Source organism: Asterias rubens, chromosome 10, assembly GCF_902459465.1.
Source record: "Asterias rubens chromosome 10, eAstRub1.3, whole genome shotgun sequence".
Taxonomy (NCBI): Eukaryota; Metazoa; Echinodermata; class Asteroidea; order Forcipulatida; family Asteriidae; genus Asterias; species Asterias rubens.
In genome coordinates this window covers 6995258-7018274 of record NC_047071.1, presented here as the reverse complement: position 1 = coordinate 7018274, position 23017 = coordinate 6995258, and the positions used below count along the sequence as shown (strand labels likewise).

Genomic DNA, 23017 nt, shown 5'->3' with positions numbered 1-23017 from the left:
AGGAAAATATCAAGGGTTAGAAAATGTGGGAAATAAAGTAATTAAATAGTGAATGAGGCGCAAGGGACTGGAATAGTATACACATAATGAATGTTTATGAGTGCAATGGTGCGAATATGTTCATGAGTTGAAAGATGGTATACACATAATGAATGTTTATGAGTGCAATGGTGCGAATATGTTCATGAGTTGAAAGATGGAATGTTCAATTCAACGAGGCGGAGCCGAGTTGAATGGAACATTCCAGCTTTCAACGAATGAACATATTCGCACCATTGCACGAATGAAAAACATTCATTATTTGTTTTATATAACATCCAAGTAGAACTTTGTCATTTTGATTGAAAGATACAACTTTCAAAACAAACAATTTCAACTGTACAAGCCGAATGCTAGTAATTTTACTATGCCTTCTTGCAGTAACACCTGCTGCGTTACCAAAGACACGCGCACGCAGTGATGTTTTTACTCAGCTTTTTCGTTCCATCCGAAAAGTACCATTGCACGCTGGCAGCGTGCCAGCGTGCAATGGTACTTTTCGGATGGAACGAAAAAGCACGGTGAGTGACTCAGCGTGCAATGGTACTTTTATTTGCTATCATGTGACGGACAATCCTCCAATCAAAAGGCAAGGATCTGCTTGGGTGTTATATAAAATGTTCTATTCAACGAGGCGGAGCCGAGTTGAATGGAACATTCCAGCTTTCAACGAATGAACATATTCGCACCATTGCACGAATGAAAAACATTCATTATTTGTTTTATATAACATCCAAGTAGAACTTTGTCATTTTGATTGAAAGAAACAACTTTCAAAACAAACAATTTCAACTGTAGAAGCCGAATGCTAGTAATTTTACTATGCCTTCTTGCAGTAACACCTGCTGCGTTACCAAAGACACGCGCACACAGTGATGTTTTTACTCAGCTTTTTCGTTCCATCCGAAAAGTACCATTGCACGCTGGCAGCGTGCCAGCGTGCAATGGTACTTTTCGGATGGAACGAAAAAGCACGGCGAGTGACTCAGCGTGCAATGGTACTTTTATTTGCTATCACGTGACAGACAATCCTCCAATCAAATGGCAAGGATCTGCTTGGGTGTTATATAAAGTACAATGTACAGTTTGGCGCCCCCTACTGTCCGTCTATATTGCATGAGTTTGTGCACGCCTCACGCCAAAGATCGTATCGTCGTATAGACCATTCTTTTGCAACGTCACAGCCCGAGTTTTTGCCAACCCAGATTGGAAAACTATGGAAAGCCGTAAGTGCAAATTAAGAAAAGATCGCTATTTTTTGTAACAATGTAACCAAATTTGTTGATTTTGTTAAAAACAAAACAAATAATTCTGAGAGGCAATTTATTTAATTGAAAATTTGCAGAAAATGCTGAATTTGGTTAAAACATCTGTTTTTAAGATTTAGTGTTTTACTAACATTCGGCCGACCATGCCAACCAAGGCGGTTTGTTTATCAACAAAAGAAAGGTCTATACCTGCTGCGTACTAATTGAATTCTGTGGCATAGACCTTATTGCAGATAGCGACTTTGAACAACTGCGCATGTGCGCGCAAAGGACTGTGGGAAAAATTTGGCACCTCGCTCAAAAAAGTAAACAACGTTCAACGTTCGTACACGATCGATCGGTTTGCAAAATGGATGTGGCAGGAGTGAACGAGAAAGAGCTGATTGATAGAATAAATAGTTCTGGCATAGACGAACTAAGGTAATTTTTAGCTAAAGTGAATGTGCCAAGACACAGTAGTTAAAGACAAACTCCAAAGGCGACATTTTTTCGCGATAAAATTACTGTTTTTAGGTTTGCCCGTCTACGTCTGTAGGGCGTCGGAAGACTGACATTGACAAGGTCAATGGCGAAAAGTTGCAACACGGATCAGTGACCCTCCCGCAACCATCAGTCACCCTCGAAGGATCGGAAATAACAACCAAAACTTCCCACCAGTGACTCCGATTTGTGCTGACAAATACTTCGACAAAAGCATGGACGACCTCCATGACAAAAGTAAGACATTTTGTTCTGTTACAAAACAGAGAAACATTGCCAAGGTCATGATGATCGAGGACTGTCATGACTGTTTTACAAAAAATAAAAACATTTCTTATTCCTGGTCTAGATAGAGTCCAGATATAGCTCTGTGGATAAAGCCCATCAATGGTTACATTGTCTTGATTCGATTGTATCTGTAATTGTATGCCACTAATCAGCAATGACGTGGACGTAAATAGAATAGCTTGGTAGTTGTACATTTTTAAAACTTCATGTGGCAGATGATACTTTTTCCTTATTTCTCACACCATCAACTTTTTAGGTCTACCACTGATATGGTTCAAAATTAAAGTGACCAAAAGTGACTAAGTAATTGTGGTTTGTACTTATATTTATTAATATAAATCTATTTCTACCTCCATGGTTATACCGTAGATCATGACATGACAAGTACGACAAGGTTCTGGTGTAGGTCCTAGCATACTTCTACTAGTTTCTAGAACTTAGAAGTAGTACTAGCATAAACATTTTTTATTCAAGGGTTCAGTTTATACAAGTTTGATGTACACGTATTGTACGAACATGATTCTGTGCATAATATAATTTCATACTTTGTGCTTTGTTTTGTGCATGTATTACAAAAATTATACTTTTAGTACACTGTACCATAAAGCATCAAGTTGTAAGCTTTATTGTTAGACCCTACTGGTACTGTAATAATGGTATGTTTGTTATGTCTATAATTTTATCATATGATATGAGACTATGAGTTTTTGTAGGTTTGTAATTTGAAAAGCAAGGACTAGGTCACACGAGCGAAACCCTTCTTAAGGTAGGAATTTGAAAAAAGAATATAACTTCTTTTAAATTTTTGTTTTCAAATAAGTTTGATTTATTCAATAAAAAAAATAGATTCTGCATTGGGCATACTAAAAAAATAAATCCTTTTGGTTTTACTTGGAAATTGTCACCATTTAACTTTATTATTTTGGGGGCAATTATCCCAATTAATACATTTTTGGTTATGATAGACTAATAAAAAGCCATATTGAGAAGACTATTTATACAGTAACTCGCTTTTATATTCTTTATAAATAATCTATATTTGTTCATCTGTTAAACCTGATTCTAAACTTATATACTGATAGGTCTCATTTTGTAGTTTAAGTGGGTGAAAAGTCATTTCAAACCTTGCCATCAAAGAAGAAGTATTGTGAGCACTTAAATGTGATTCTCTGCAAACTCTGCATCTTCAAAATTTGGATTTAAATTAACAAGTAAGTAGACTGGCACTGTGGTCAGGTGGTTCAGGGCCCACTAATAATGGGTCCAGTACTGCCAGAGGCAATTTGTTATGTATTAAGCTGTCTCATGACTTAACAAAGCCATTATTAAAACAATTGATATTTATTAAGCTGCAGCCACCTTTGGCAAACACATCATGCATGTCAGAGTCCTTGTTCACAAAAAGACTCTAGAAGAGGGGTCAGACTATCTGCTACACCCACAGGTTGGAATGGAATCTAAAGATGACTGTGCCATGATAAAACTGCAGCTATGTATAAAACCTATGACAAACTCTAGTTTGTGAATGCTACATCATGCATGTTGTGAATTTAACTCCTGGGGTTGGTGTGAAAACAATTGTTCACAATCTAACCAGCATCTGTAATTATTTGACCCATTTTATGGTGAGAGTTTAAAGGTTTCATTGATAACTGTGGGTACACATAATTTAACTCTTGCTGAAAATAAATCCAAACCTGTCACACTTTTTGTTCCATATATTTGTTTACAAACAATTTTTTATTTACAATTTCCATCCTTTAATTTTTTTTCTTCAAATATTTAAATTGGTAATATTAACTTTATAACACACTTGGTATTTTCATGGCCCCTTAAAAACACTTACATTGCAGTTTACTTTACTCAATTATTATCTACCCTTGTTTGCCTCAGGTATTGTTCATGTTGACTGTACTGAGGCGGTTAACTACAACCCTCTAGATCTTTGCAATTGCAACCCTTGGTATTATTTAAATCTTTGCATTATGAAGTATTATTGTATGATTTAAGTAACCAGAATAAATGAAGCTTTAAACTCTTCAAGACAGTGGAAATGGACGTTTGGACAGTGTTATTGTTTGTATTGTATTGTATTATTCTACTTTCTCTGAGAATTGTAGCCTACAACCGCAGGACGCCACGCACAGGCATATTAAGAAGCACTTGCGATACCTTTAGGTGTTTTCAAAGCCCAACAGCCGACAACGCTTGCGTCACAGTTCACTCTGCAATTAACATTTATCTTTTCATCGCCAATTTACGTGTCATCAGTCAAAAATGGCCTCAAGAGCATGAAGACACACATACACACACACAGCCTTTAGTCAATTCAGAAGATGGTCAATGAGCTCTCCTGCAGCAAAAGAAGTAGGATGTGGTTGGTCGAGTCCACAAAACAACAGTACAGATCACATCTTTGGAGTGAACACAGAACTGGGAGAATAACTGCTTCCAATATGAGTGCTGTCACGAAGCATGTTGATGCACAAGTAATTATCTGAAAGATAAAGCAGACAAAACTAAGGGAATAAATGAGTGGTTACAAGTTCTTAAAAAGGCGTTTAAAACAGGCAGGGTCGTGGTCGTTCAGCCCTTGTTCCTCTTTTACCTATCTTACTTGATGACCTGACATGTGTTGCATTTTAATGACTGAGACAATTTTCGGATGCACTGTGTGGTGTGTGCGTAGTTAGTCTTGGTGCAAGACGTTTCTTGTTTTGCTTTCATACCCAGCCAGCCAACTCACAAACATCGCCCGTATCGGTGAAACATCTAGCACCAAGACCAGCACATATTATGCATAAACATATCCGAAAACAACCGGTTATAAACAGCTCCAGCTGGTCTTTATCACTCGTTAACTTTAAACACCCTGACCCCACGTGAAGCGCTTTCCACCACAACAGGAATGCAGATAGCGAAACTGATTGAGGCATTTATGAATGATCATTTGCCTTGTAAATCATAACCAAACACTCTGCCCTGAAAGTCAGTCATGACTAATATGACTATGAGCTAATTAATGAGCAGTATCATTATCAGAAAATTGATATTATATTCTGAATATAATATCAATATCTGTTATCTCTAAAAAATGTTGAGGAATATATAATTGAATAGGCCTATGTTTCTTTTTTAGTTTCTACCACCAATCACACATAAATCTAGCCTATACAATACTCAAATTGTAGCCTACAGCTTGTTGGGTTTGACATGCTTGATGATTTAATCATGACCCGGTCATTATTAAATCATCAACAAGCTTTATTGATATTTTATTAAACTATTTTGTGTTCATTCAAAGTCAAAAGAACATGCATGGACCTACCTACGTATGTACGTACATGTTCACTCCCTCGTTCTTCCGTTGAGTCGCAAAGCACACACACTGGTCCGATGGCATTATTGTCGTAGTTTTTTATATTAATAATACACATCTGACATGGCTAAATAAAGCATGGAGGTACACCCATTCGTGGGTGAAACTGTCTTCCGCCACAGAAGCATGACCGTCCACCACAAACAATGTCAATGTTTACAAACAAACTTTGTAGAACACGTTACGTGACGACCGTATATAACTGGAGGTGCAAAATATTTCCCACAATCCTTTGCGGGACGTCGGATTTTTGCTATCTGCAATAAGGTCTATGCTCAGCAGTGTGTGTGTGACGACGGTGGGTACGGTGTGACTCTTCATACTGACGACACTCAGTCGAGACGTACACAAAATCAACAACAAACTCTAGTATACTTTTCTGAAGTGTATGTTTGAGAATTGTCACTAGAAAACATCGAGGAAGATGGGTCTTTGCAATATTTCTGCTAGGGTCTTAATGATAGCTCTGTCTCTCCTTTTCTGGGTAAGTATGTATCCTGGTGTCATGTGTTTTCAGTAGGATAACACAGGAAAATTGTTCACAATCAAAAACTAATATTTTTTTTCGAATCATCTATCCAATTTTTTAACAATAACACTTTCACTTCATGGTGTGTTGAAATTTTTAAAGTTTTGGTTTTACGTTGCGAGAGACAGTCCGCCATTAACAGTGCTTATGCATGCACGACATTGGAGCAACGTCATATGTTTTCACACCTTTCATTGGTTGGTACTTTATTGAATATTCAGAAGCTAGTATGGCGTGCAAAATAAATCCAAAATATTATTCAATTAGTTCTTAACAAATTTAATAACATTTTTGTCCTAAGGCATTATGGCTACTATAATTAGAATCCAGAGATATCATAACTTAAAGGCATGAAAGTAAAACACCCCACACCCCCCCCCCCTTGATGCACTCACACTTCATAACAATCCGTTTTCCCCCATTTCAGACCAGTAATGTTTGGTTTCAGGAGATAAGAAACCAATCTATGATATTTTCTCTTTAATGTAGACTTAATATTTATTACGCTTATCGGAATTCAAAACAGTTATGCAGTAAATAAAAAAAAAATATTGTTGTCATTTTCACTTAAAATATTTTAATATTTTCCCCACATTTGCACACCATAGAATCCCAAATAGTAACCACCTCACGTTATCCATCTAGTGACTAAAGCAGAATGATACTCAATCTAGCAGATAGTAATTTTGTTTTGAACTTTCGAGGTTGGATGATGTTTCTTTGACTCATTTGAATTTTGGCATAATAATGCACTAGTGATTTGTACCGAAAATCAATCATTTTATAAATGTTTGAGCATAACCAACGACAGGAAACTTTATTCTCAGCATGATTAAGCCTGATGAAAATACAGACCGTGAGTAAACTGCATAGCTTCTGTCACCGGTGCAGCTTGCACAATTTCGCGGTAACCGGGAACCGAAAACATATGAGGGTCGATAACGAATGACGCTACGATAAGTTGTGATTGAACATGTTGAAATACATGTACCGGTACATTTTTAGGGAGGTCGACGGAAAGGCCTCAATCGTGATTTGTATCTGTTTGTTCACGAAAAGTGCTTGTGAAAACTCACCAAAAATACATCATTTAAGTGCGAATTTTGATGGTTAGCTGAAGACATTTCCTTTCACAATTCAGCAGTTTTTTTCTCGATTGATTGGAATTTTAAATGAAAAACACTGAGTTGAAAATAAGAAAATTAGGTCGCGGGAAAACTCAGTCGATTTTGTGTCGAAAATGTTTTTTTAAAGTGAGCCCTCTTGTGGCCTCGATAGCCTAAGGTCACGTGGGATATGTTGATATTGTGTAGAGGAAGGTCTTAGGAATAAGCCTATTCGCTATTGCAGCTGCGCATGTTCGTTACTGCTGACAACGCAATTTGTTTATCTCCCGTGACCTTTTGACAATAAACCCGGGATAAACAAATTGCGTTGTCAGCAGTAACGGACATGCGCAGCTGCAATAGCGAATAGGCCTATTGATAGGTACCAAATTTGATAGAGTTTGATTGATATTTTATACTGTTTTGATATCGTTCATTTTATTTTGTTACCAAAAGTTGAGGTTTTACACATAAATTTACATAAAAAATCCTCAATTTCTCAAAAATGGAAACTACAACACCTATACACAACTCACATTTTCTGAAATTATACCTTCGTGATCATGTGCATATCTTTGTTTATTTGCTAGGTAGCTGCTCATAGCTGCGCATTTAAGATTTAGAGGAGGGGGTCCTTTTTTTTGCAGCCATACGTGGGACATTTGTTTGACAATTTACATGATTTTGTAAATAGTCTGACAGACAAATACAAAGTACAAAAATACATTAAAATATAATATCTCCGCAACCTTTAAAGATAAATGATTGATTTTACTACCATTAGATTACATTTGAGATAAGCTTTTCACTGGTACCAAATTTGTTTGTTTTTTCGTAAAAATATTGGAAAACCCGTCGACCTCCCTAAATACATCCTGGCGTCATATTGGCTGAGTTCGGGCGGTGTGTTCTTGGCCAGAATGGGCTGTTCTCCACGCCCGAACGATAAGAACATGACCCGAGAATGATTCACTCGGAACAAGATCACACACCACCTTTCATCTGGGGTTTCGAGAACAACACTTTACAAAATGGCAGCACAACATCAAGAGAATAAGTAAATTAGATGCAAAATTACTCTCAAATAGATTGAATATTAATAAGTTGAAAGTTAATAGTCATCCCAAAGAAAATAATGAAAGTGTAGTCTCTTTTCTACTGTCGGGTTTCCAACTGTTAAAAACATCCTAATTAACTGACGAACAACGTTGTCACATGACCAGTAGGCTACTGAACCTCTTTTCGTGGCGCTTTTATCACATCGTCGTTTGAGGGGATGAAACAAGAACAGCGATCCGTTTTGTTCTCGAACACACCGCCCGAACTCGGCCAAGGTTTATCGCGATTCAGAAACGCAATGCATTGTGGGAAGGAATATGGGGCGGTTTCTATGCAGTTTCTACGACTCGTGTCGCAACGCCTATACCTTTGTGTGGGTTCAACAGCGCCCTCTCTTGATATTTTGCTATTCGCGATAAACCTTATGGCTGGGTTTGTTTGTTTGAATTTTTATGCCCCGCCGGCGAAGCCAGCCGAAGGGGCATAGTGTTTTTTGGGGGTTAATTTCGCGTGTTAAATAAAAAATATTAAGGCTTTACGAGAAACAAAAATACATGCGTCTGAACATTACAGATGTGTTTTTTCAAAATAAGTCACTCATGGTGTAGGCCTACCTAACTTTCCAGCATTTTTTAAACGCATCAAACAGCAACCAACTGTTGCTAATAACTTTATTTGTTCCATTTAACCCTGTTCCATTGTTGGTACAGTACATATCATCCCCACACACACTGCAGAACGTATCACGCAGAAATTGCAACATTTTCCACAATGATGCTATTTGTAAACTATGTGACACTTATCTTAGAACAAATTGTTCACAAGAAGAAAGTGAATACATTACTGATTCTTTTCATATAGGGCCGAAGTTTTGCCAGTTAAACCTTTAAAAAAGTACATGAAATTACCGTTTAAGAATAGTATGTTTTCAGAGTTACGAACTTTGTGAAACATCAACGGCTGTTTTGGAGCAGTAAACGGACATTCCATTGGTCAAGGTTCTGAGCAGTTCAAAACATAAAACAGTTTGTTCAGGACTCATATGACATGTACATTTGCCAAATCTGTTTTGTACTTGTAAGCAACCGGCTGTCGCCGGGTTTTGGTAACAAAAGAGCCCTCATGTGCGGCTGAATCGGGTACATTTTTTGGAATTTTTCCTAATACAAAATAACCAATTTGGACGTACAAACCCTCAAATTAACAAGGCAACTGTTTTCTAAAAGTGAAAAAAAGTGAAAGGATGTAGGAGTAGTTAATTAAGAACAATAAAATTACTGTTTCTATTTAGTTTGTATAGGGTTCCAGAGATATTATAAAATATAAAATTGGATGTTCTCAGAGATATGGTAACATATAAAATTGGATGTTCTATCAGGGAACTTCACGCTAGGCGGATGTTGACCAGAAAATTTTCTATGACAATTAATTGATATGAGAATAAACTAAAAATTAATTAGGTCGACGCTACTTTCCAAAAGCGGTGGTAAAAACAGTAGATTGGGTATCTGTTGCACAGCATGTTCCGAAAACTCGCTTTATTTGGTGCTCCGACAACTTTGTATGCATCGTTGGACGTACGCTCAATAAATCACGATGAATGGGGCCTAAGATTCTAAAATTGTTTAAACGTTATTGGAAACAACATTCAACATATTATAGCAACCAATCATTAAATGTATTTATTTTCAGTAGAAATTGACTTTGTTGTTAAAGTGTTCCGAGCCGTCCATACCAACTGGCACGTTTTTTTAATTATCTGTTTACCAGAACTTCTTCCTTTTCAGTCAGATAACTCTGCCGGCTATTAATTAATTGCTGTGATTATGAGTTTGTTTTAAAAGAGGGTACTACTTTCATTCAAGCCTTTTCAGTCAGATAACTCTGCCGGCTATTAATTAGTTGCTGTGATTATGAGTTTGTTTTAAAAGAGGGTACTACTTTCATTCAAGCCTTTTTAGTCGGATATCTCCTCTGCTATTAGCAACAGAGATTATTTTGGAGGGGGAGACCATGCAGAGACTCTTGCGAGCCTTTAATCAAGTTAATCCGCAGCTGTCAGTGACTATGGATTTGTTAAGGAGGGAACCAAATACCACTGCTGATTCCAAATTCATTGTGTTATATTGTCTGATTGGATCTTTTTGACAAAGACTTGACTAATATGTATTTGAATTACCCAATGTGCTCAACACAATCAAACAAGTGTGTCATTATAGCAGTGTCTGTGCTATATTTTTAGTCAACTAAGTAGTTACCCTTACAGTCGTAGCATCTTAGCGGGGAAATACTCAGTGCAGTGAATACAATGCCCCTTATTTTTGACCGCGCGGGGGCGCTATAAATAGTATTTTAATCACTTCCGGGGGTACACGCGATTCGCCCTGCACAAATTAATAGGCGTTCTGTCACTTTTGTTGCGCCGTAGTTTCAATTTGCTTTAGAGGTGGATTATAACGGCTCCTTTTAAAGTCTTATTGTCTGTGATGGATTAGATGTCTGTGGTTATAATGTGTTCCAATCTTTAAAAACTGTTTTGCGTATGAATGAATATACCCCCGGAAGTGATTGAGAGCGCCCTCACGCGGTCAAAAATATGGCCCATTAATACAATGACAAAAGCAAAGAGGCAAAAAATAATGCACATTTTATATGGATAATGCGTAGGCCCGCTCGATCAACACTAAAATATCACGTAAAACCCTACATATCATGCCAAGTACCATCATTGCCAAGTATACCCTTCCCAAATATTAATGCTCAATTCCAGAAACAAACACTAATTCCTTTAGTTGGAGAACGCAAGAGAGAAGGTGAGAAGGGGAGGCGACGTTTCACAACTATGTTGTGCACGCTCAACAATTTATCAAAAGACAATAAATGACAATATTCAATACCGATTATAAATACAATTTCTAAGCCAATGCTACAAAAAGATTATTATCTGTAAGAATACCTCCCTTACCCCACATTACCTTTCACAACATTGTATAATACTAGAATCCTCCTCATCTAGCTAGTAAATATTAAGCTTGTTATGGCTAAAACAAAAGAAACGTTGTTCGAGCGATATCTCAAGAAGGACTTGGCGTATTAACTCCAAACTTTGTTTGTGGATTGGTCATGGGATCCCCCAGAAGCGTATTGTTTTTGGACCCCCTCAGATAAATATTAAGCTCGTTATATGGCTAAAACAAAAGAAATGTTGTCCGAGTGATATCTCAAGAAGGACTTGGGGTATCAACTCCAAACTTGGTTTGTGGATTAGTCATGGGATCCCCTAGACGCGTATTGTTTTTGGATCCCCTCAGATAAATATTAAGCTATTAGTTATGGCTAAAACAAAAGAAACGTTGTCTGAGTGATCTCACTAAGGAATTGGCGTATTAACTCCAAACTTGGTTTGTGAATTGTTCATGGGATCCCCTAGACGCCTATTGTTTTTGGACCCCCTCAGATAAATATTAAGCTCGTTATATGGCTAAAACAAAAGAAATGTTGTCCGAGTGATATCTCAAGAAGGACTTAGCGTATCAACTCCAAACTTGGTTTGTGGATTAGTCATGGGATCCCCTAGACGCCTATTGTTTTTGGACTCCCTCAGATAAATATTAAGCTTGTTATGGGCAATTCCACCAAAAAGTGTCCTCGGCCAAAAAAATTGAAGTCAAATTTGTAGAACTAAATTTAAACTAGCAAGAAAGAGTGATACCTAGTGATTTCAAATCTATGTTTGTTCCATTTTTTTCCTTGGTTTTCCATGTTTTTCATCGTTTTTAAAAAAGTTTTTTTGTGCCAAGTTCATGATTTTTGGGAAATGTTTAAACACAATTGTCTATTATGCCCTCCTGGTTACATTTGAGTTGATATTTTAATTATTCTTAGCTTAAAACATACATTGTATAACTGGGGGTAAGTATTCACAATTTTATAGAAACTTCATTGTAAATTTATTCACAGGGTGCTGCCACTCGTTTTAATTAGCCCTTAATTACCAATTATGAAATGTAATGTCCATGACATTGCATGGTGTTTAGTTTTATATTCTAAAGCCAGTAAGAGCTATTTTCATGAGACTTCATATGCAAAGCTAGTTTTTAGGGGCTAATCCTATAATGCAAGAAAATTAATAAAAAATTAATTTCAATTGTGCTAACGAGCGTCATGGACATTACATTTAGCGTCATGGACATTACATGTCACCTGACACTTACCTTTTCGAAGGTAAATGCAACAATTTATCAATTGGACCTATTGTAGGTAAACCTAGACTAGTCAAAGAGAACATTTGTCATAGACCTCATCAGAAATTTGTTTCAAGCTCATGTTTAGCAGCGCGTTTAGTGGCATCATCGTGCACAGATTCTACAAACTGACAGCCCAAATCCGAGATTTTCAGGTGAGTTTTCTCATGGAACTGTTCTTTCCTAAAAACATTCAAGTGACATTGTACATACTGAAATATATGTGAACTGTTGGTGAGACATGTTTAAATGAATGTAGGACATTATAAACACACTTTATCATCAAAGAAGACTTCTCAAGGCCTAGGCGTAATGTAAATTTGTACACATCTACGGATAGCTTGGATACAAAGACGCCATACATAAAGTAATATTTTATTTTTACATAATTTCAGAATGGCTGAATTTTAATAAAATATAATATGTTACTGAAAATATTCAGCGGCTCAAGGGCTAAAAAATACTTTAAAAATAGTGAAATTGGCTCAAAAATAATGTTTTGCCAAATTAATCAAATTTTTTACTGTGGTTAAATAGTGTTTGTTTTGGTTTTGCACCTGTTTGAAGTTTGCTATGGTAACAACACAATGGTGGAATTTTTTTTTTATGATATTCAACATTTTAGGAAACTTACTTTTCCGATGTACGCCCGACACCAAAATAGTGAATATTTCAATCTCCCTATTTCAACCGTGGGCAGAAAATTTTCAAATTTACACTACAAAGCACAATTGATGCACTCTATCTAAACATGGTATTATTTCTTTAAAAAAATCTTCTTAATCGTACAAAATCCTGGTGTCGGACGTGCATTTTGTTGTTACGTCTGACACCAGTACGTCCGACACCTCCAAAATAATTATGTGAAAGCCTTTTTGAATGCCTTTAAAATATCATACAAAGCTATAAATTGGTACCTAGGGTAACTCTCACCCAAATCACTCAAATCTTGCCTCAAAACAAGTGTATTTCATTCCCCTTTTTTTCTACTGGCTGCTAAAAACACAATAATTTTAATCCGCAGAAAATTTTAATTTCCATTTCCAAAACCCACTGGGTACTTATAATTAATATAAAAAAAGCTTGGTTTTTGCAGTATATTTGTTAAACTCAGGTACATGTGGTTACCCCCAAGCAAGGATAGAGCTCTTATTCATTTAGTAAACTGTTGACAATGCTCTAAAGTTGGTTCTTGAAATTCAAATTTAAAAACCAAATGTCTTATGGTAAAGTGTAATGACAGAGGTCTGATGACTCCATAAATAAGAAAACATTGCATTAAAGTTCAAACACATCACAGAGTTTGAACTACAAATATTGGTTTTCATAAAAAGGCGCTTCTCTGAGTACGCCCGACACCATGGTGTTTTGGGCGAATGGCGTCTATATCCAAAGACATGGATGAATAATTTTTTGATAAAATAACTTTAGTGACTGCCTTATACCTCTATCCAGAATAAAAATTCCTTTTATTTATACCACTGTAATAATACACTTTGTTAAAGTGTCCGAAATGTACGTCCGACCCCGTGGAACTGCCCCAAAACAATAACTCAAAAAGGACTTGGTGTAGCAACTCCTATATCAGCGGGGCATTTGTGTTGTCAACACACCATTCTTGTTTGTTGTATCAAGGGAATTCGGCAAACTTCCACAACAAAGGGATTGGCAACAGCCAGTTTCCTCGAATACCACTATTGGTTTAACGTCTGATGATGATTATGAATTACACCGTGATTTAGTAATTACATTACATACGTACACAACTACAACAAAAATGATGTAGTAGTGTAGATGACTATATGTATTATTATTATATCAGGCTTCCAGAGGCAAAAATATATCAGGGCGATTCCATGGTCAGTGTTATTACACTTTTCTGTGTCATTTCTTGATCTTGGTGCTTGTAGTTCTATGTGAGATATTATTTCCACCAAGTTTATAGACTGATTTGTTGACACCCAAGGCTTTGAATTGATGATAATAGAAATGTTGTGGGCTTTGTACTCTGGATGTTATAGCTTTGTAAAAAGCGGTTAGTCGCATTACACACTTAAGCCAAGCCCATTGAGTTCTTGTTTGGCAATATTGGGTTCTTTCCTTATCAACTAATAAAATAAATTAATTTCACTTGTGTTTACTAAAATAATAACACCTTTTCTCTTAAAAATCATAGAAAGGAGGCTGAAATGTGTATTTTTAGAGAAGCAAATTTACATTTTTCAGAAATATTATTATTTCCCATTTTATTGTCGAGTTGTGCATTCAACATAAACTTGCTATGACAATATTGCACTCGTCTTCGACTCGTGCAATATTGTCATAGCTCGTGCAATATATTCTTGTATCCCCCTCAAAGCCATCCAATATTATATAATTATACTAAAAAGTCATTGTGAAATCAGCAGCTAGAGCTGGCTGGGGGATTCGAACCCACAACCTTATTGTGATTGCAAGTCTTGCAGTCTAACTCTTAAGGCATAACAACAACAACAAAATTGATCGTCCGGATTTTTCAAAAGAGAGGAGGATGAGGGCCTTATTATTTATTATTTACTATTTTTTTTCAAGATGGCCCATAAGTATTTCAAATCAAACAGGCCACCAATTCTTCAGTTTGAATCAACTGCAAACTTATTTTATACCTATTAGTATTAGTTGCATGCTGAGGACCTGTGATAACATTAACACTAACAGGGTCGGATAACACTAAAAAAAATTTGCTGGTAGGCATTCACTAATATTGTTGTATGAAATGGACGGTTACAAGTGTTTGAGAGCATCACGTTAAATTCGTGAAAAGCTCCCCTTTTTTTATATACAAAAATCATTTCATTTTCAATTAAAATATTTTATTTTTCCCCCATATTGGCACATACATAGAATCCAAAATACTGTAGCAAACAAATTTTGTGATCTGTCTAGTGATTAAAGGAGAATGAAATGAAACTCAATCTGATAATTTTGTTTTGAACTTTCGAGGTTGGATGTTGTTTCTTTGACTCATTTGATTGTTGACATAACAATGCACTAGTGATTTATAAAAAAAATTCATCATTTTAGAAATGTTTTCAAGCATAACGTACGACAAGAAACTTTATTCTCAGCTTGATTAAGCGTGCCGAAATACAGACTGTGAATGTCTTGCTGTAAATGGGAATCAAAGTTGGGGTTCGAAAACATATGAGGGCCAATAACGTGACCCTACGATATCTATAGGCTATATAGTATGTAGCCCCATAAATTGGTCCAGTCCACGGTCAAAGTTGATTGGAGGGAGTGACGGTAGAACGGCTCCATAGTAGTTTGGAGTCAGATTGGACCGATTTATGGGGCTAGAAATGTCTACTCCGCTGCGGTTCGTTCTGTTATCGTCTCTGAAGAGGATAGCGGAATGAATAGTCTAGGGAGGAGTAAGAAATATCCTGCCCAGCGAGGTTAGACTGGTCTAGTTTAGCCCCATCAATCGTGTCAACTGAGGGAGTCCAGTACATTGGCACTATTGATGATGGGGCTAACCTAGTTGAGCTGTTTTAAAGGGACACACCGGCCGAATTGGGCTATTTGGGCTACAAAATAGACTAAGAAATGAATTCAACGGTCTTCCAGGAATGAAGAAGAACAGTCCCTAATAAAAATCATCAAATTTTGCCATTTTTGAGCAGTTTAAAACAAAAACGAAGGTCGCGTGATTGTTAACCAAAAAGTGGTACAAACAGTCACGTGACCTTCCGGGCTAGTTAGGTGTTCGTGCATGTCAGCACGAACACCTATTGTTTTTGTTCCGTTTTTTTTTCTTCTCCATCTTCTTCTTCTTCACCGTCAACTCTTCTCTACAGCATAACTCAAGATTCAAGCCAAACTGAACCTTGAAACTCATCAGACAATTGAACCTCAATACGAAGACGGCACAGTTTTCATTACGTCATGATGACGTCATTAGGTGTCAAATTACAAGGTTTTTAAAGTTGAAAAGGGACCATTTTCGTTTTGCTGTATCTCAACGAATATGAAAGCTATGATGTTCAAAGTTTTCGCATCTGATAGACCAAGACTGGGGCAACATTTGAAAAGTTAACGCCAAAAACGTACGACCTTAGCATCCGGGTCGTTACCCTGGGTCGAAGTTCACCTTCGGGTTTTTTTCGTAAAAAAACAACTTTCGAGCTTTTCTACGGAATAACTCAAGATTGAGATTGAATGGAATGTTGAAACTCAACAGATAGTTGAACCTCAGTATCAAGACAACACATACTTAATTACGTCATTCTGACGTCATAGGGAATTGAATTACGTTAGATCAAAGTTTAATATTTGTTTAATAACTCAAAAACTATGATTCGGATTTTGACAATCTACACATCATCGGATAGATCATTAAAAGTTGGACAAATGCTTCACAGAACACGTAAAATATTTTTAATACTTCTAGTGCAAAACGAAAGTTGAAAATTTCATAAAATCTTATCGTATTCATGTTTTTAAAACTACTGATCATTTCAGAGGGACGTCAAAGCACCTGTTGACCCACGCGTTTACCCCATTTTGATCAACAACGCACGCTATGTACGCTATGCAGTGCAAGTGCCGAGTTTTTTGGGGGAATTCCCAAAAGTGCTCTCTTTAGTCCAGCGAAAGAGGGCGCTGTAACGTTTTTAGTAACATCGAGCGCTGAGTGAATCGCGGTGAATCGCAATAGTTGAGTAATAATGAACAACGTCTCGCACCAAAACTACAAGTAGGAATACATTTGCATTGATGTTATAAGATACATTATACACCTTCAGATAGTCCATCACATAATTATAAAATGTTTACAAGTCATACATCAGCTGAAAGGTTTTAATGAACTAGTCAGGATCTACACAAATGAAATCAGTTTAAACTTGGCTTCTTGTTCAAACCAGAGGTTGAAAATAATTGGTCAAAGAAAAATAATTTCACAACCACACATTTGATTTTTTATATATTTATACGTCATTGGGTAGGTATGTAACAACTTAAGAAACGATACACAACATTGACTATTAAACCTTGACCTCCAGTTAAACAGGAAGATGCAGTTAATTATTTGAAAAAATATTACTCCAGAACCAGAAATTAGTTGTTTATTATCTGAACGTCGTCAGATAAGGCTTTGAAAAACATTACTAACGCTATAATTTGTGACCTGAAAAAATTGTCTTCCGGCTAAAACCGAATGTTTAAATTTTATATTTGAAAAAAATCATAACATCTGAACCATACATTGGATTTTTTCAATCTATGCATCATCTGAAAGGTGTTAATAGACTATCACGTGCTATACAATATGCGACCCTGTTTGACCTTGACTTCCAGTTAAAGTTGAAAATTGATATATAATGTTTGAAAAATAAAAAAATCCTAAACCACATGATTTGATTTTTATCATCTATACGTCAAAAGAAAGAACTCAAAAGACATCACCAACGCTACCAAGTGTGACCTCATTTGACAGTACCTTCCACTTCAAAACGGAAGTTGAAACTTTATATTTGAAAAAATCATAACTTCTAAACCAAATATTGGATTTTTACAACCCATCCATCATTTAAAAGGTCTTAATAAACTTATCACGCGCTACATAAAAAGTAACCCCTATTTGACCTTTTATCCGATGCAAACCGGAAGTTGGTGTTTAATTTGTAAAAAAATCATAACTCCTTAACCAGTCATTGGATTGAGGAGGTAAAATGTTGTCACCAATTCATTCACTCACTCACCACGAACACCTTGTTTTTGTAGTAAACAAAAACTGTACATGTACCTCTAGTTTTACTTCCAGCCGTCTAAAAGTAACTTACCAAACCAATTTAAAATATTTTTTTTTTACAAAATTATTAATGAGTAATCGACGAAAAAGATCATGTAGGCTATTCAAATTATCGCTACAAAATGTAAATAATGGTGAAAAATCTAACGTAAGATTCGCATTCAAAGAGTCTGTGTAACGGAAGCTTGTTATATGGCCCCACGGCGTGGAGCAATTGGAACATAAGCCTCGGGGCATATCACGTACCGCACATGCCATGTCTCGTGGGGGGCTTAAGGTGTAATCCCGGGCGCTATGAACTCCCAGCTCGCGGGTCTCGCCGTGAGCTTGGGAGGGGTTGGAAGCCAGACATCAGAGTACATGTTTGCTATTGTGGGTTTGTCAGTCGGTACAGTTCGTGTCGAATCCGTTATTTCTTACGATCGCAACGTTCCAATATTATGCTCTGTTTTGTTTCATGGCTCCAAATTTCTTTTTGTATACACGGTTTTCAGGTAACAATAAAAAAAAAGACTGATGATGTCAAAACGTAGGAATACCGCATTTTTTTATATTGACAGTGTTATTGTTTGAGTAGCTTAAAAAATGTTTTATGAAGAAGAAAAAAAGGATTACAAAAAACGTAGCCCCCGATCAAAAAAAGAACAGGTGCATAATAATTTTGTATAAAAGGTTGAAGAAAAAAAATGATTAAAAAAAATTCCCTCAAAGCATAATTTTGTCAAAAAATATTTTTTCAATTCTGTGAATGAAGTGTTATTTTTGAGATTGTTGAGGTATTATTTGGTTACGTTCCAAGCTACGCAGCTACTCAGCTACGCTTACGTTCCTTCAAGTTACGCTATAATATCAAAAGGTACGTTTTCAAGTCCGAGTCAAGCTACGCTTACGTTCCATATGCAGCTACGTTTACGTTCCAAGATATCCAGCTACGCTTACCTTCCAAAATATGACGTTCCAAGCTACGTTTACATTCCAAGTTTTGCTTACATTCCTTCTCAAGTTACGCTATAAAGGTAAATCGCAACTATTGTAGACTATACTCAAACATTTATAAAATGATGAGTTTTTGGAATAGATCACTCAAAAAAGTGTTTAAAAAAAAAGGTATACATTAGAAAAATGTATCCCAAATGTTTTTTTTAATAAGTTTACAAAAATCTGCCACTAAGCATCGGTGGACCAAGGTCGTAGCTTTTTAATTTTTACCAAATTAATCCTCGGCTGTTCCGCATGAGTGAGCACTATTTAATTACTTTTGTCAGATTTTAATTGGCTTGCGCACAAAAGTGAAGGGGTTTTAACAGAATCAAACACCGTAGTATGGAAGATGGGGTATGTGCTTTGCTGCTCACAAATGTTCAATGATGTGACATGACAGAATGTCAAGCTTTGGTAAGAACATGATAGATATCTCTGTACATATGACATTTCAACATTTAATGCACTGAACTGAGTACAACATGGTTCGTTCACAGTACAAACCACACCAGAGATTCTTTTTGGTATCAGAGTACCATCGTACTAACAGTGCCTCTGCACAGCTTTAAAGGTTCCACAGAGTACCAACGTACTAACAGTGCCTCTGCACAGCTTTAAGGATTCCACAGAGTACCATTGTACTAACAGTGCCTCTGCACAGCTTCAAGGGTTCCACAGAGTACCATCGTACTAACAGTGCCTCTGCACAGCTTTAAGGGTTCCACAGAGTACCAACGAACTAACAGTGCCTCTGCACAGCTTCAAGGGTTCCACAGAGTACCATCGTACTAACAGTGCCTCTGCACAGCTTTAAGGGTTCCACAGAGTACCATCGTACTAACAGTGCCTCTGCACAGCTTTAAGGGTTCCACAGAGTACCATCGTACTAACAGTGCCTCTGCACAGCTTTAAGGGTTCCACAGAGTACCATCGTACTAACAGTGCCTCTGCACAGCTTTAAGGGTTCCACAGAGTACCATCGTACTAACAGTGCCTCTGCACAGCTTTAAGGGTTCCACAGAGTGCCATCGTACTAACAGTGCCTCTGCACAGCTTCAAGGGTTCCACAGAGTACCATCGTACTAACAGTGCCTCTGCACAGCTTTAAGGGTTCCACAGAGTACCATCGTACTAACAGTGCCTCTGCACAGCTTTAAGGGTTCCACAGAGTACCATCGTACTAACAGTGCCTCTGCACAGCTTCAAGGGTTCCACAGAGTACCATCGTACTAACAGTGCCTCTGCACAGCTTTAAGGGTTCCACAGAGTACCAACGTACTAACAGTGCCTCTGCACAGCTTCAAGGGTTCCACAGAGTACCATCGTACTAACAGTGCCTCTGCACAGCTTTAAGGGTTCCACAGAGTACCATCGTACTAACAGTGCCTCTGCACAGCTTCAAGGGTTCCACAGAGTACCATCGTACTAACAGTGCCTCTGCACAGCTTTAAGGATTCCACAGAGTACCATCGTACTAACAGTGCCTCTGCACAGCTTCAAGGGTTCCACAGAGTACCATAGTACTAACAGTGCCTCTGCACAGCTTTAAGGGTTCCACAGAGTACCATCGTACTAACAGTGCCTCTGCACAGCTTTAAGGGTTCCACAGAGTACCATCGTACTAACAGTGCCTCTGCACAGCTTCAAGGGTTCCACAGAGTACCATCGTACTAACAGTGCCTCTGCACAGCTTTAAGGGTTCCACAGAGTACCATAGTACTAACAGTGCCTCTGCACAGCTTTAAGGGTTCCGCCAAGAGTACCCAAACATTTGCTGCCCAACAAGAGCAACCGTTCACAAAAAATTTTTAGGAAGTACTAGTGAATACCAGGGTACTGCTACAAGTCGGAATGTGAACAAGGAACGATCTGGCCGACCCAGAACTGGTTGATCTGCTGCAAACACCAAATGTTGCATTCCTCATGATGATTTCCATTTGGCACTTGGTAGACCCATGGAGGACTAGGGGTTCGTCCAATTTCCTAGCAAATTTGTGAGCAACAAAGCAAAAACCTCACCTTACATACGTACAGTGTTTGATTCTGTTAAAACCCCTTCGCTTTTGTGCGCAAGCCAATTAAAATCTGACAAAAGTAATTAACTAGTGTTAACTCATGCAGAACAGCTGATGATTGATTTGGTAAAAATTAAAAAGCTAGGACCTTGGTCCTCCGATACTTAGTGCCAGATTTTTGTAAACTTATAAAAAATCCATTTGGGATACATTTTTCTAAATGTATACTTTTTTTTGAAACACCCTGTAGTGTATTTATACCAACAATCAAATGGGATTACGATAAATTGTGAAGATTTTTGAAAATTTTAAACACCCTTAGAAATGGATAACAATAGCTAAATCGCACACAGAAAACAGTTTTACTGTAAGGAGGAAAACAATAACATAACCGTTGCAAAGTGTTCATTGTGTATTACATTAGTTGATTTATTCCTTGTTTTGTTTCTGTTTTAGGCTCTTGCAGCAGGATGTGTGTTCATAGCAATCGAATTGATCCGCTTCATTGGTCCTTTGACTGGTTCTGTTGTGGACAAGTTTGTGTTGTTGGTCCCAGCAGGCATCATGGTTGTCTTGACAATCCTTCTTTTTGTTATTGGAATGACAGGGCTGTGTGGAGCATTTCAAGAAAGCAAATGTCTTCATGGAATGGTAGGTTGTTTCTCAGAAGTTACTACTACATCTGCATTACATACAGTATTAGGAAAGTAAAAATTATGCACATTATCTGACATGTAGTGCAAATAGTGTGCAGATCAATTTACTTGCTCAGTAAGTAACACATGTTTTTTCATGCAATTTCTGTCGACCCTTAAAGGCAGTGGACACTGTTGGTAATTACTCTAAATAATTATCAGCATAAAACCACACTTGGTAACGAGTTATGGGGAGAAAGTTGATAGTATAAAACATTGTGAGAAACGGCTCCCTCTGAAGTGACGTAGTTTCTGAGAAAGAAGCAATTTTCCACGAATTTGATTTTGAGACCTCAAGTTTAGAATTTGATGTCTTGAAATCAAGCATCTGAAAGCACACAACTTCGTGTGACAAGGGTGTTTTGTTCTTTCATAGTTATCTCGCAACTCCGACGACTAATCAAGCTCAAATTTTCACAGGTTTGTTATTTTATGCATATGTTGAGATACACTAGGTGAGAAGACTGGTCTTTGACAATTACCAATAGTGTCCGTTGTCTTTAAGTCAAACTTTCACGGTTTCTGTCTTTGTTCATAATGTGTTCTAACAAGACTTATGAAGCTCTAGTATGCAAATATGAATCATTAAATTCAATCAGGTCAAATGATAATTGAATTTTGTTGGAAAAGTGCTTTTGTACTTTTCCTCAAACCAGCTGTGATGCACAGCCAATGTGGAGGAATTGGCACAGCAGGCTGTGATAGAGGAGAGTGCGAATAGCAGGTGGTCTTTGCCAAGTAGGTTGCAAAAGGCAAAAGAGGTATAGTGGATGAAGGGTGTGCCTGGGCACAAAGAGTCACGGTAGTGGACTGGAAAGGTCAGAAATGCAGTTTATGAGAAGAGGCGCTGATTTAATAATATGGAAGTCATCAGACAAGAAGATGCATACGTTAGCGTACCACCAGGCAAAGCGGATATCAAGGAGACAGGTGTGGATGGCACAAGATGTCAAGTGAAGGGAATTTGCAGAAGGGATCTTCTTTATTATGGACCATTTGTATATGAAATTCGGACTAAGAGGCAGGCCTACCTTGCAAGATATCATACACAATTTTGACGGCCCATGCCTTTCAAATAAATAAAAGTAGAAGATTTTGAGTCCCTAACAGTAGAATTTTTGACAGACCTCAACAACCTCT

General features: G+C 37.3%; 1 protein-coding gene across 1 annotated transcript in view; it reads left to right on the top strand.

The window, feature by feature from the left end:
• The first annotated feature begins 5704 nt into the window (after positions 1-5704).
• Positions 5705-23017, top strand: part of LOC117295717 (tetraspanin-36-like) — a 50569-nt gene continuing 33256 nt past the window's right edge. Inside the window, exons 1-2 of the mRNA XM_033778433.1 lie at positions 5705-5938; positions 21639-21833. Coding sequence (XP_033634324.1) covers positions 5879-5938; positions 21639-21833 — 255 coding nt within the window. The 5' untranslated portion in view covers positions 5705-5878. The remainder of the gene's footprint in view (positions 5939-21638; positions 21834-23017) is intronic.